Source organism: Gavia stellata, chromosome 2 (assembly GCF_030936135.1).
Source record: "Gavia stellata isolate bGavSte3 chromosome 2, bGavSte3.hap2, whole genome shotgun sequence".
NCBI lineage: Eukaryota > Metazoa > Chordata > Aves > Gaviiformes > Gaviidae > Gavia > Gavia stellata.
Window position 1 is genome coordinate 82,929,274 of NC_082595.1, and position 12,886 is coordinate 82,942,159.

The 12,886-nt window shown below is 41.2% G+C and overlaps 1 protein-coding gene across 1 annotated transcript in view; it reads left to right on the plus strand.

Moving 5' to 3' along the window:
- The window catches only part of EYS (eyes shut homolog), a 939,662-nt gene that overhangs the window by 301,064 nt on the left and 625,712 nt on the right, over nucleotides 1-12,886 (plus strand). The window contains exon 19 of the mRNA XM_059831070.1: nucleotides 9,021-9,218. Coding sequence (XP_059687053.1) covers nucleotides 9,021-9,218 — 198 coding nt within the window. The remainder of the gene's footprint in view (nucleotides 1-9,020; nucleotides 9,219-12,886) is intronic.

Genomic DNA, 12,886 nt, shown 5'->3' on the forward strand with positions numbered 1-12,886 from the left:
CACCCACCTCTCTGCAACCTCCTTTCAGGTAGTTGTAGAGAGCGATAAGGTCTCCCCTCAGCCTCCTCTTCTGCAGACTAAACAACTCCAGTTCCCTCAGCTGCTCCTCATAAGACTTGTGCTTTATGCTGCTCATTCCTAAACAAACAAAAAGAGGATTTTCCAAATAGATTATTCATTATTTGATATATATTGTATGCTAATAGAAAAGCATAGTATATGCTATGAGTATACGATTCCATATATATATAGAGAAGTATAATATTTAATCCAATATATTGTGCCACTGAGAAGGAAATTGTCCTTCAACTGACTGTGTAATTTAATCATTTGCACATATTCTTTTGGGGTTTGTGCAGGTTTATTCTAATAGAGAGGCATTTAATTGTCTAGTAAAGTAAAGACAATCTATTCTTTTAATCAAAAAAATATAGCCAAGAATTAAACAAGCAAAAAGGTTAAACTTGTCTAATGGAAATCAGCATGGTTGGAAAAACGTGCTGAATTTGTTAATTCATTAATGAACTTCTGTCTTTGATCCCTTCACATTTGAGCTGTTGGGCATACGTTCTTTCTCTTTTTTTGTCAGCTAACTGTGTTGAGTGAGTATTATCTTTTTACTCTGTGATGGCCAATTTAAAAATCCTAATATGTCAGTGGGAGAAGACAGCTTATAAACTGTTTCCCTGGCACAACATTTCTTTCTGTCAACAATCACAGACTTACTATTTCAGAAACTTACGAGATCAAGTGAGAACTTTCCTATATTTAGTAAAAAAGAGACGTATTCAAATTAATCAGCTACAGTTAAACATTTAATATTTAGATATTTGCCCAAAAATTCTCTAACATATTTTACAAGAGAAAATGCAGAAGACATGAATTCTGTATTCTGATTAATCTACTTTAATAAAGAATTTTTTCACCTATAACCTGTTTGCTGCTTGATTTATCCAAATAATCATACATTTACAGCTTTGTAAAAAAATGCTGATATAAGAGCAACAGCAACAGTGCATTCATTACACTAACATGTAACCACCATTGCCTATTACTATCGAACATTAATCTTTGTGTGGATATGCATTTTTTCATAAAAATTCTACTTTAAATCAGCCAACTTTCTTGTCTTGTTTTCTTGTTACTTATATTGATTAGCATTAATAATAAATTATTTAATAATGAATTATTTTCAGAATTGTATTAAAATAATATAAACAGTTGTGATCCTCTGAGTGAGGGAATGGTCTTTTAAATTATTAATTCTCAACACTGATGGTTAAAAATTAATTGATTCAGGGAAAGGGACCGAGTGGGTGGGAGACAGTCTTATTATTTTCTTGTCTTTTTGTTTTCCCAGTCTTCCAGTATGAATATGAATGAAATCTTTGCCGTTTCTGCCAGTAGCAGAAAAAGATTTTCCATGCAGTGACATGCAGGAAAGCTGGGTGGGAGGAAAAAGAGGTTGAATTTCTAATTAAAGAGTGGTGAAGGTCGCTTGAAAGAAGGCAGTGAAAAAACTGTTTACAATACTACTAGCATTTAATATTATACCACATGTTTTGGCCTCATTTGGTAAATAGGATTGTTAACCTATGTCATCAACTTTAAGACCAGATTTTAATTTACCATTCTTTATAAATGTAAATATTTTTTGCTTTGTGCTGTTTCACTTTACTATAGCTAGAACAAAAGCAGTAAATTACGTTTCCCCTAATTCCTTAAAGAGGGGGGAAAAGGTTTTTTTGTCAGGGAAAAATTTTGGTGTAATTTTGGTGTAATTTCAAATTCGTACAAACTTCACTGGATTTCATATCCTTCTGGCGAGCTACCTTGAGCAAGAATCTGAAGAAGAGGTATAAACCCATGCTCCTGCTTGCAGAACAGCGTAGGAGGAAGGTGCGTGAGCTCCTTACCAGGCAGACATGCATCCTGGTTGAGTGGCCATGTTGCCAGGGGAACGAGCTGGGGAGGAAGAACAGGCTACACAGCATCAGTGATGACAAAATGGAAGATGAAGAGGTTTTTCTTAGCGACCCTGAAGGGACAAAAGCCTGATACCACAGGAGCAGGATTGGAGGTGAGGGGAAGGATAGGTAAAGGATACGCTCAGGCACGGGGGAGACAAAGACGCTACAACAGTGGAGGCTGGAAGATGATTACTTCTGACAACTTGAAGGAGACTTTCTCTTCACCTACAGAGGTTCACTTATGGAATAAGTATTGGGCCATGACAACAGGTGAGGAAGAGTCAGTTTCATCCAGAGAGGCATGTAAGCTGTCTGAGACTGATACGTACACACACACCAGTACCACTAAAATGAAGCAATAGTTGACAATAAAGACTCCCTTCTCTGAGGGAGAGTGCCACCCACCTGTTGACCAGATCTGATCTCTGAGGAGGTTTATTTGCATGGCAGAGGTCTGGATTCAGGATGCAGGAAAGAGATTGCCAAAGCTTGTCTGATGCCCAGATTACTACCTTTTGCTGCTTGTCCATGCAGGCACCAGTGATACTGCTAACAGAGACCCTGAGCGTATCAAAAGTGACTATTGGACTCTAGTGGCAAGAAGGCAGCTGTGGGGGCCCAGCCAGAGTTTTCCACAGCACTGCTGGTAGGAATAGAAACATCCTGAGGTTTAATATCTGATTAGTGGTACAGGCAAGACATCATCTTTTATTACCATGGGGCTCTCTTTGAGCAAAAGAAAAAAAGATGGGAAAGATGGAATAAATCTAAAAAAAGAGGGGAGAGCATCTTTGCCAACAGGACTGGTAACTCTGTGAAGAGAGTTTTAAACTACATTCATCAGGGAATGCAGAGAAAAACCTAAAGGGAAGTGGAGGTACGTGGAGCTGGAAAGAATTGCCTGTGGGAAAGCACGATAAGGAAGCCATCACACTTCGTTGGAGTGCAAATGGGGGCCCATCGCAAGTGCCTGCACACAACATACATACACAGCATAGGAAAGACAGAAGGAGTAAGACGTCTATGTGCTTTCTCAGAATTACAGCCTCCTGTCAGAAGAACACCACACACAGTGAGATAGCTCACATTACTGGTATGCTGCAATGTATGGATGCAAGCTCTCTGGAAATACAGGCACGAGGACGAGGAGGCTGTGCTGAACTTCATGCAAAGCAGTGTCTTTAATGCATGGAGCTTTGCTATGGAATGGGTGATGGTGAGGCACTGCTCAAGTTGACGGGGCAGGATGAAAAGGGAACCATTTAATAAAATATTGTGGTCTGTGTCTGCTACAGACAGCTTGATCCAGAAAAGTTTACGAAGTCATCTTTAGGAAACTGGAAAAATATTCATGAACACGGGCCCTAGTTCTCATTGGGATATTACCACCCTGACTTTTGCTGGAAAGACAACATGGAAAGACACAAGTAAACCAGGAGATTTTTGGACCATGTTGAGTACAGTTTTTTGAAACAATTGCGGGGTGAGGCAACTAGGGAGGTACTTACCTAGATTCTCTATTCGTGAATAAGCAAGAGGTGGTTTGGGATGTAAAGGTCAAAAACAGCTTTGGCAACAATGGCAGTGAGATGATGGAGTTTACAGTCCTAAGGGAAACGAGAAATTCAAGCAGCAGAATAATTCTTGACTTCAGTGAGCTGGCTTCGGTTTGCTCAGGGATCTGCTTGGCAAGTTCCCTTTAGAGACTGCACTGAAGGGAAGACTGATTTATCACAGGCCCACTGATATACCTTGAAGGACAGTTTCCTCAAAGCACAGTTCTTTCTAATGCGGAGGAACTCAAGCAGATGTGGCAGAAAAATGGTCAAATGTAGAACTCCTGACTGAGCTTGAAGAGAAATGGAAGTGCACAGAAGGTAGGCACAATGGTAAGCTACCTATCCAGAAGGCACACAGTCACACAGGAACAGAATTAGGAAAGTCAAAGGGCAACTGGAGCTAAAACCATCAAGGCAACTGAAGGTCAACAAGAAAGATTTCTGCAGGTCTACCAGTAACAAAGAAAGATGGAGAAAAATGAGATCAGATTGCTGAACTGACAAAGAACATGGAAAATTCTGAGATACTCAATGCCTTTTTCCTGCTGTTTTTCCACCAGTGAGGGAGCTGGGCTTTTTCAGCCTGGAAAAGAGAGTTTCAGGGGGACCTAACAGCAGTCTGACACTTATTTAATATGACCTAATAGAGAAGACAGATATAGGCTCCTTTTCTCAGAGCACACAATGAAAGACATCTTATCCAAGCATTCATAAAAAAAACCCCAAAACTTATCATCACTTAATGGATTTGAGGTGATAAATATGCCAATACGTATTAAAATTTATGAAAGCAACAGAAGAACCTGAAAGTGCAGGTTACCCCTACACCTTCCTTTCTGGGTCTGTTTGCTTTGAACCTTTTACACTTCAAACGTTTCCAAAAATCTTCTCAGAAATTGTGTTTGAGATAGTAAGAATCATCTTCAGCTGAAGCTTAAAATAAATTATGAATTTCTGAATAAGAAAAATACATTTTTATTCATAGTTCTTTGAAGATCACTGTTTTTTGAAGGGGCTGAGACCAGACAAAAGTTGTTCAGTTACTCTTTGGTCAATGATACAATTTTCTACACACAGTGTAGAAAGAAAAGGCAGAAAAAAACAGCTATGTTATTGAATCAGCAGAGCAAAATGTTTGAAATAAAAATCATACATAGAAGCCAGGATTCTGGGAGTATATTGAGAGTTAAAAAAAAAAAAAAAATAGAGGTAATACTTTTGTGAAATATATAGCTAATTCATGAAACTTTGCCACAAGATATTGAGATCAAAAACTTAAAATTCGTTAGCATTCATATGACAGAACTGTGCACAGTCCTATTTATACTGGACAAATATTTGGAAATATTATAAACCTGTGGCCTTCAGGACATATGTCCTCACTGTTTCTTATTGCCTCTATTTTCCAGTTGTTCACCAAAACTCTGTTATGCTCTCATCCAAAAAGTAGCGGTATCTAGCATTGGAGAAGAATACTACAGTAGGTGGAAACTGATGCACTGTGGCACGGCTTTGGCTTTATCTACCAGAAATGCCTACCTCCATGAACATTTGGCTTGTAAGAGGATGGGCAAATCTGTTTAAAGGTTCTTCCGTCAACACAGAAGAAAAACAAGTACTGCATTACTGGATCATCTGACAGTTCCGCTTACGATTGTGAGCCATGTGTTAAGCTTATTCATGTGGGCATGAACTCCACTTTAGGAATCAGCAGGGTTGTCACCCATGTCAAGCTGTTGTGACATAAAGATGAAAACTTCAGGGCAAAATCTCAATGTGCCATATGGCTACTTTTGCTATGCAATTTCATGAATTCCAGTTCTGAGAGTGTCAGCTGCCTATGGCAGGATCATCCTGCACCAGAGAGACCACTGGTGACATAAAGACAGGGAACAACTTGTGCCGTTCTTTTTCTCCTCTATCAGCATAACTACTGGAGTCAAAGTGTTGTTGAGGTTTTTTACCTCAATTCTGTTCCTACTTGTTACTTTTGCTATTAGAAGCCTTAAGAATTCAGCCCTTAGATGACTCTGTCTTACAGTAAGGAATCAGCTCACCTAAAATCCTGCTGACATTTTGGGCAGTGCGTGTTTCATTATTATGAAGAAGGCCTGTTCACAGCCAGTGTGCTACTATGTGATTAACAGTTACTATGTGATTAAAAGTAAAACAAAGGAAGACAGCTGATGTGTAATAGGCCAACAAAATTTTTTCTATAATGACAGTACAAGCAAAGGAGGAGATACGCAGGTTCAGTTGACGGCAGCCAATACTAAGCGTATAATAACTGTGCGCCTGACCGTCCTCTTTAATAGCAGAGCCCAAATCATTTTACTGACAGCGTATCTCAGTAAATATAAAAGTACATTGTCCAGGTTAAAGTTAAATAACATTCAGTCTCATGGACACCTTAATATTGAAGTTATCCAATGAGTGTTTTTTATCCGTTCACCATATCCTACAAATTTAAGGAATTTTAAGCTTTCAAACAAGTCACAGAATGGCACTAAGCAGCACTGCATCTTGATCTCAACCACTATGCTGTAGTTAAAAGTCTTGTTCTTCTGAAACCACAATAAAACATTCAATATATTCCTCCAGAATAAGCTAACCACTTAACTGATTCAGTTTCCCCAAAATTCTATCTAAAAAATCTGTATGAATTGCCATTTCTGTTAGTTAGCAACTGGTCAACAAATTTAAAGCTGCCATATACTATAGGTGACCTGTAACTCTGGCTGATTCTTTGTCAGGAATTCTTGTCTGAAATTTTGAGCCTGAAAAGAAATTGAAAATTCTCAGTACTACTATCCATCTCCCGAACATGGCTTACCTCATGTACCGGGTGCAGGTGCCAGGCGCTGGCGGGGGGGCTGCAGGGCGGCCCCTGTGAGGAGAGGCCGGGGCTGCCCCGTGCCGGACACAGCCGGTTCCAGCCGGCTCCAACCCACCCACCGCAGGGCACGGCTGAGCCCCTCAGCCACAGTGGTGGCACCTCTGTGGAGAAGTGTTTAAGAAAGGGTAGAAATGCTGCGCTTGGAATTGTGAGAGAGAGGAGTGAGAATATGTGAGAGAAACAACCCTGCAGACACCAAGGCCAGAGAAGAAGGAGGGTGTCATGGTTTAACCCCAGCTGGCAACTAAGCACCACAAAGCCGCTTGCTCACTCCCCCCAGGTGGGATGGGGAGAGGATCAGAGGGTAAAAGTGAGAAAACTCGTGGGTTGAGATAAAGACAGTTTAATAGGTAAAGCAAAAGCTGCGCAGGCAAGCAAAGCAAAACAAGGAATCATTCACTGCTTCCCAGCAGCAGGCAGGTGTTCAGCCATCTCCAGGAAAGCAAGGCTCTATCATGCGTAATGGTTACTTGGGAAGACAAACACCATCACTCCAAATGTCCCCCCTTCCTTCTTCTTCCCCCAGCTTTATATGCTGAGCATGACATCATATGGTATGGAATATCCCTTTGGTCAGTTGGGGTCAGCTGTCCCGGCCGTGTCCCCTCCCAACTTCTTGTGCACCCCCAGCCCACTCGCTGGTGGGGTGGTGTGAGGAGCAGAAAAGGCCTTGACTTTGTGCAAGCACTGCTCAGAAGTAACTAAAACATCCCTGTATTATCAACAGTGTTTTCAGCACAAATCCAAATCACAGCCCCATACTAGCCACTATAAAGAAAATTAGCTCTACCCCAGCCAAAACCAGCACAGAAGGGGAGGAGGTGCTCCAGGTGCTGGAACAGAGATTCCCCTGCAGCCTCTGCCAAAGACTATGGTGGAGTAGGCTCCTGGCAGGAACTGTGGCCCATGGGGTGTCCGCACTGGAGCAGGGAAAAGTGTGAGGAGGAAGGAGGGGCAGAGGGGAACTGTTATGGACCTGTTACTGACCACAACCCCCATTCCCCATCCTCCTGCACTGCTCAGAGGTGGGGAGGAGGTAGAGGAGTCTGGAGTGAAGGAATGAAGTTGAGCCTGGGAAGTAGAGTGGGATGAAGGAAGGTGTTTTTAGTTTTGTGTTTGCTTCTCACCATCCTACTCTATTTTTAATTGGCAATGAATTCGATCGTTTTTTCTCAAGTCGAGTCTGATTTGCCTGTGACAGTAATTGGTAAGTGATGTCCCTACCTTTATCTTGTCCCACAAGGTTTTCTATCTTATTTTCTCCACCTGCCCTGTTGAGGGGGAGTGATAGAGTGGCTGGGTGGGCATGTAGCAGCCAGCCAAGGTCTACCCACCACTACATAACTGTATGGATTTATTTTCCACATGACTACCCAAGTGCTTTATGTTGTAGTGTCACATTGCCCATTGCTGGGTTAAAGTTACAGCCTGTCTAAGGAAGAAGGAGGTTTTTGGGGCAGGGAGAAGCTGCTCCAGGAAGGAATGGCTGGGCAACCAGAGCTGGGGCAAGGGCACTGGTGAAGTGGGCAGAGGGCCTGGAGTACAACACACCCTGGGCAGCTCCACTAGAAAGCGCAGCATAGACACAGCCCAGTCTCAGCAGTCACAGAAAGGCAGATGGGCTTCAAAGGGGCTCAGAGGAACTTGTGCACCATTTGTTGCAGCCCTGAAAGTCACCGAGCTCTGTCTGAAACTAAGCCTGAAAGAATAGGCTTGCCTTCAGCAACACTGAGGGAAACAGGAAGCAGCTTTACATACCCAAACCCATTTGATCTCTGTTCTCTCTGCCCACATAATTTCAAGTTTCCCTACTGGAAAACATGAATCAGTCTTGCTTATGTTGTAATAAACTAAGACTAATTTTAAAGGGCCTTTTCATATTTTTTGATCTATTTATTGCAAATTAAAGATTTAGATGAGGGCATCTGTGATGCAAGATCGTCATCACACAGTTCCTTGATTAGCCCAGATAAACGCACATAATCTGTTATACACTAGAGTGTTTGTTATGAAAGAGTAGAAAGAGACCGTGTGAGATTTTCCATTGTACAGAATTTTTATAAATGATGGAGGCAGTCACTCATTATTAAATACATACATAATTTCAGTAAAAGAATTTGTGTGTAGTCACAAACTGCAAGCAGAACAATTATACAAGGTTACTTGCATTTCATTCACGTTCAGAATTATGGGTTAATGTATAAACAGTTCATATGGTAGCTGTGACAACAGGATATCAGGAAGAAATAACAGGAAGCTTCAAAACAAAATTAATTAATTATTTTTAAATACACTTTTTGAGCTGTTTTAGAAGACAAGGGTAAACAGAAAAACTATAAAATATATTGAGATAGCTATTACGATTTTAAAATGCAATGTAATTATATAAACAAAACAGATAAAATTGTCTTTTTTATTTGTAATTCTACAAAGCAAATAAATGTTTCTGCATGGTAATATATATATATGTATCTCTGAGACTCTCCAACTCAATTTTAACCAGGGATATAAAGAAAATACAGCTCATAATAGGCAGCAGCTGCAGGGATATGTTCATTAGTTAAACACTGACAGCTTTGCCATTTTCCTTTTCAGGTTTGAACTGTGAGTTTAGGCCTTGTGAGGCCAGCAATCCCTGTGAGAATGGAGCTGTGTGCATAGAAGAAATGAATTTGGACGTTTTTCCCCTTGGATTCCAGTGCCAGTGTGTGAAGGGCTTTGCAGGTCCACGTTGTGAGATCAATGTCAATGAGTGCAGTTCTAACCCTTGCCTCCATGGATACTGCTATGACAGTGAGTTCAGTCTGGTTACTCACTTTAATGTAGAGTAGTCTTTCTGTTGAAGCGTCTGTAGCTACTGAGCTGCTCTGGGGAGAACAGTGGATAATTTACTGAAATTTAGCTTTTCTGAAGCTCCACAGCCAGTACCAGGAGGATCATTTTTGCCAAAATGCCTCAAATCCTGGCACTGGGGTTTGTATGTTCAGGGGGTCAGAACTGCAGCTAATGAGAAATTTTAATGAGATTTGTGCTGTCTCCTTTGATACCTAAATTAGCCAAACACATCTTACATTGTGCATTCGATGAGAGAATATTCAGGTGCTGAAAAAGAGCTCATGGAGCAGTTAGGCAGTATAAAACATAATTCTAATGAGTCCAAAAACTGCATTAAATATCAAACTGATGCAAAATGGAGTGTCTGTTTACTATTAAGTGCCCCCTGTCATGTAACTATGTAACTCACACTTTCACTGATAGATGCACTTAAAGGTTTTAGAAGCAACTTGATGCATTTACTATATTCTGTCTGTATTGGCATGCTAAGCTTAGTAGCCCCCATTACGTATGAAGTACTTACTGGAAAGTTTTATGAGGCTATTACCACCTATCAGACACTTTCTACGCTTGGTAAGAAAAAAAAAGTAAAAGTGGTAATTTTCAGAGGATCTTATAACGCTGATTGGAAAGCAGAATGATATCTGGAGGTCATGTAGTCAAACCTGCATGAAGCTGAACTATCAACAGTGCTAAAACAGGTTAGTCAGGGCTTTTTCTAGCTGAGTTTTGAACGCCTCTAAGCATGGACAGAAATTCCACAAACTCTTTGGGACAGCCTATTCCAGTGATGCACTACTCTTGTAGTGTTCCCCCGGCACACCCCCCCACACACACACCCCGACCCCACAATCCCATCTGAATCTCCTAAGCTGTAACTTTCAGCCGTTACCCCTTATTATATCATCTAACATTAAGAAGAGGAATTCAGTTCTGTTATTTGTGCAACTGCCCTTGAAGTTATTATTATATAGCCCTCTATTAACCCTTACAGAATCTAGAATCACTAAGGCTGGAAAAGAGCTTTAAGATCATCAAGTCCAACCATCAACCCAACACCACCATGCCCACTAAACCATGTCCCGAAGTGCAATGTCTACACATTTTTTGAACACCTCCAGTAATGATGACTCCACTACCTCTCTGAGTAACCTGTTCCAATGTTTGACCACTCTCTCAGCAAAGAAAGTTTTCCTAATATGCAGTCTAAACCTCCCCTGGAGCAACTTGAGGCCATTTCCTCTCATTCTATCGCTAGTTACACGGGAGAATAGACCAACACCCACCTCTCTGCAACCTCCTTTCAGGTAATTGTAGAGAGCGATAAGGTCTCCCCTCAGCCTCTTCTTCTGCAGACTAAACAACCCCAGCTCCCTCAGCCGCTCCTCATAAGACTTGTGCCCCAGACCCCTCACCAGCTTTGTCGCCCTTCTCTGGACACGCTCCAGCACCTCAATGTCCTTCTTGTAGTGAGGGGTCCAACACTGAACACAGGATTCGAGGTGCGGCCTCACCAGCGCCGAGCACAGGGGCACGATCACCTCCCTACTCCTGTTGGCCACACTGTTTCTGATACAGGCCAGGATGCCGTTGGCCTTCTTGGCCACCTGGGCACACTGCTGGCTCATATTCAGCTGTCTGTCAATGAGCACCCCCAGGTCCTTTTCTGCAGGGCAGCTTTCCAGCCACTCATCCCCAAGCCTGTAGCATTGCACGGGGTTGTTGTGACCCAAGTGCAGGACCCGGCACTTGGCCTTGCTGAACCTCATACAATTGGCCTTGGCCCATCCATTCACCCTGTCCAGATCCCTCTGCAGAGCCTTCCTACCCTCAAGCAGATTAACACTCCTGCCCAGCTTGGTGTCATCTGCAAACTTGCTGAGGGAACACTCAATCCCCTCATCCAGATCATCGATAAAGATATTAAACAAGACCGGCCCCACAACTGGGCCCTGGGGAACACCGCTTGTAGACTGCTGCCAACTGGATTTAACTCCATTCACCACAACTCTCTGTCTCAGCTGTCCAGCCAGTTTTTTACCCAGCGAAGAGTGCACCTGTCTAAGCCATGAGCTGCCAGCTTCTCCAGGAGAATACTGTGGGAGACAGTGTCAAAGGCTTTACTAAAGTCCAGGTCCCCTGAAGGGACTAATACAAAGCAAGCCCGGCTGGCTCAACTTTTCCTCATAGGTCCCACACTTTAGGCACTGAACAACCGTGTTTGTCTTCTGCTACATCTCTTTCCTGTTTCCCCACATGCCTTTTAAAATGAGAATGACGACTTGAGAATTTTTCTGAAATTCAAAATTTTTACAAAAATTTGAAGAAGATTTAATCAACTTACTAGTTTCAGATGAGCTCTTAAAGAACTGACCCCAAATTACTAAATATATCATTGCCTAAAACTCTCCTAGTTAAAAAAAAAAACAGTTTCAATAAGCTTTAAGAATTCTGTCTTTCCATATATGGGAATAAGGTGAGTGATTTCATATTTTATCTAGTAAAGACTATTTCCTAACAAGTTTACAGATGTTTTCTATGTACTCTACATTGGTTTAGAGATATTTTTGAACTGGAATTTAGATGAGCTGCAGTAAAGTTCTTCATTCTCACAAAGTGCTAGATCTTTTGGGGATAGATTGTCTTTGTGGTGTCTATGGACTTGAGTTGTATCACATGGACATCTCAGTTCCTCTGCACTATGTGCACTGGCTACAGAAGGCTGGAATCCTGAGGAAGCTACAAAGCTCTTAGATGAATAATGTTCCTGCTCTGAAGGATTTAAAGCATTTTATGGGCACAATAGCAGCTATGTGTACAGACACAATGGCACAATAGATTCCATGGTAAATCTCAGTGATAATGAAGAATCAAGGGACCTCTTTGAGGTTAGAATAAATGCAGGCCTGCAAGAAGTGCAATTATTGCTGTCACGAGCTCCTCATAAGGACATGGCACTCTAAAGATTTCTCTCTGTTTGGATCATTAATGATGAAAAAGGGAGAGGATTCTTATCTTGTGGGACATGGTTTAGAGGGCATGGTAGTGTTGGGTTGATGGTTGGACTTGATGATCTTACAGGTCTTTTCCAACTGTAGTGATTCTGTGATTCTGTGATGATTAGCTTGTTAAGACTAAAAGGAAGCATGATAATACATTATAGGTTGAAACTGCCAAATTCAACTCAAGCAAGTTTTCCTTTAATATAGCGGTATAATATGAGACATTCTTTACCAAAAAAACCCCAACAAACCAAGCAATGTTTAACTGCCTTATCTCATTTAGGCACAATATCAAAGATAAAATCTTATGTACTTTGCAGACAGTTTTGTGATGGAAAACTACTCATTAGCTTATAAGATGCCATCACTTTTTCTGAAGGTAGTAATGGGTCATTGATTTATAATTCTTATGTCAAAATTTTTGAACTGTTTATGTAAAAGGCAGTACAGGAATCCACTTTCATATTAAAAAAGTGTTTTGAGATACTTAATTTCATTTATTTCAGTTTTTAACATGGCCACATCTTTTAGGTAAAGCAAGTACAAATCTTTTCCAGATAGTAGCCATAACTGTAACTTACTTAATTTTACTACATTCAGTTGTTATTCTAAAATACTCTTAGT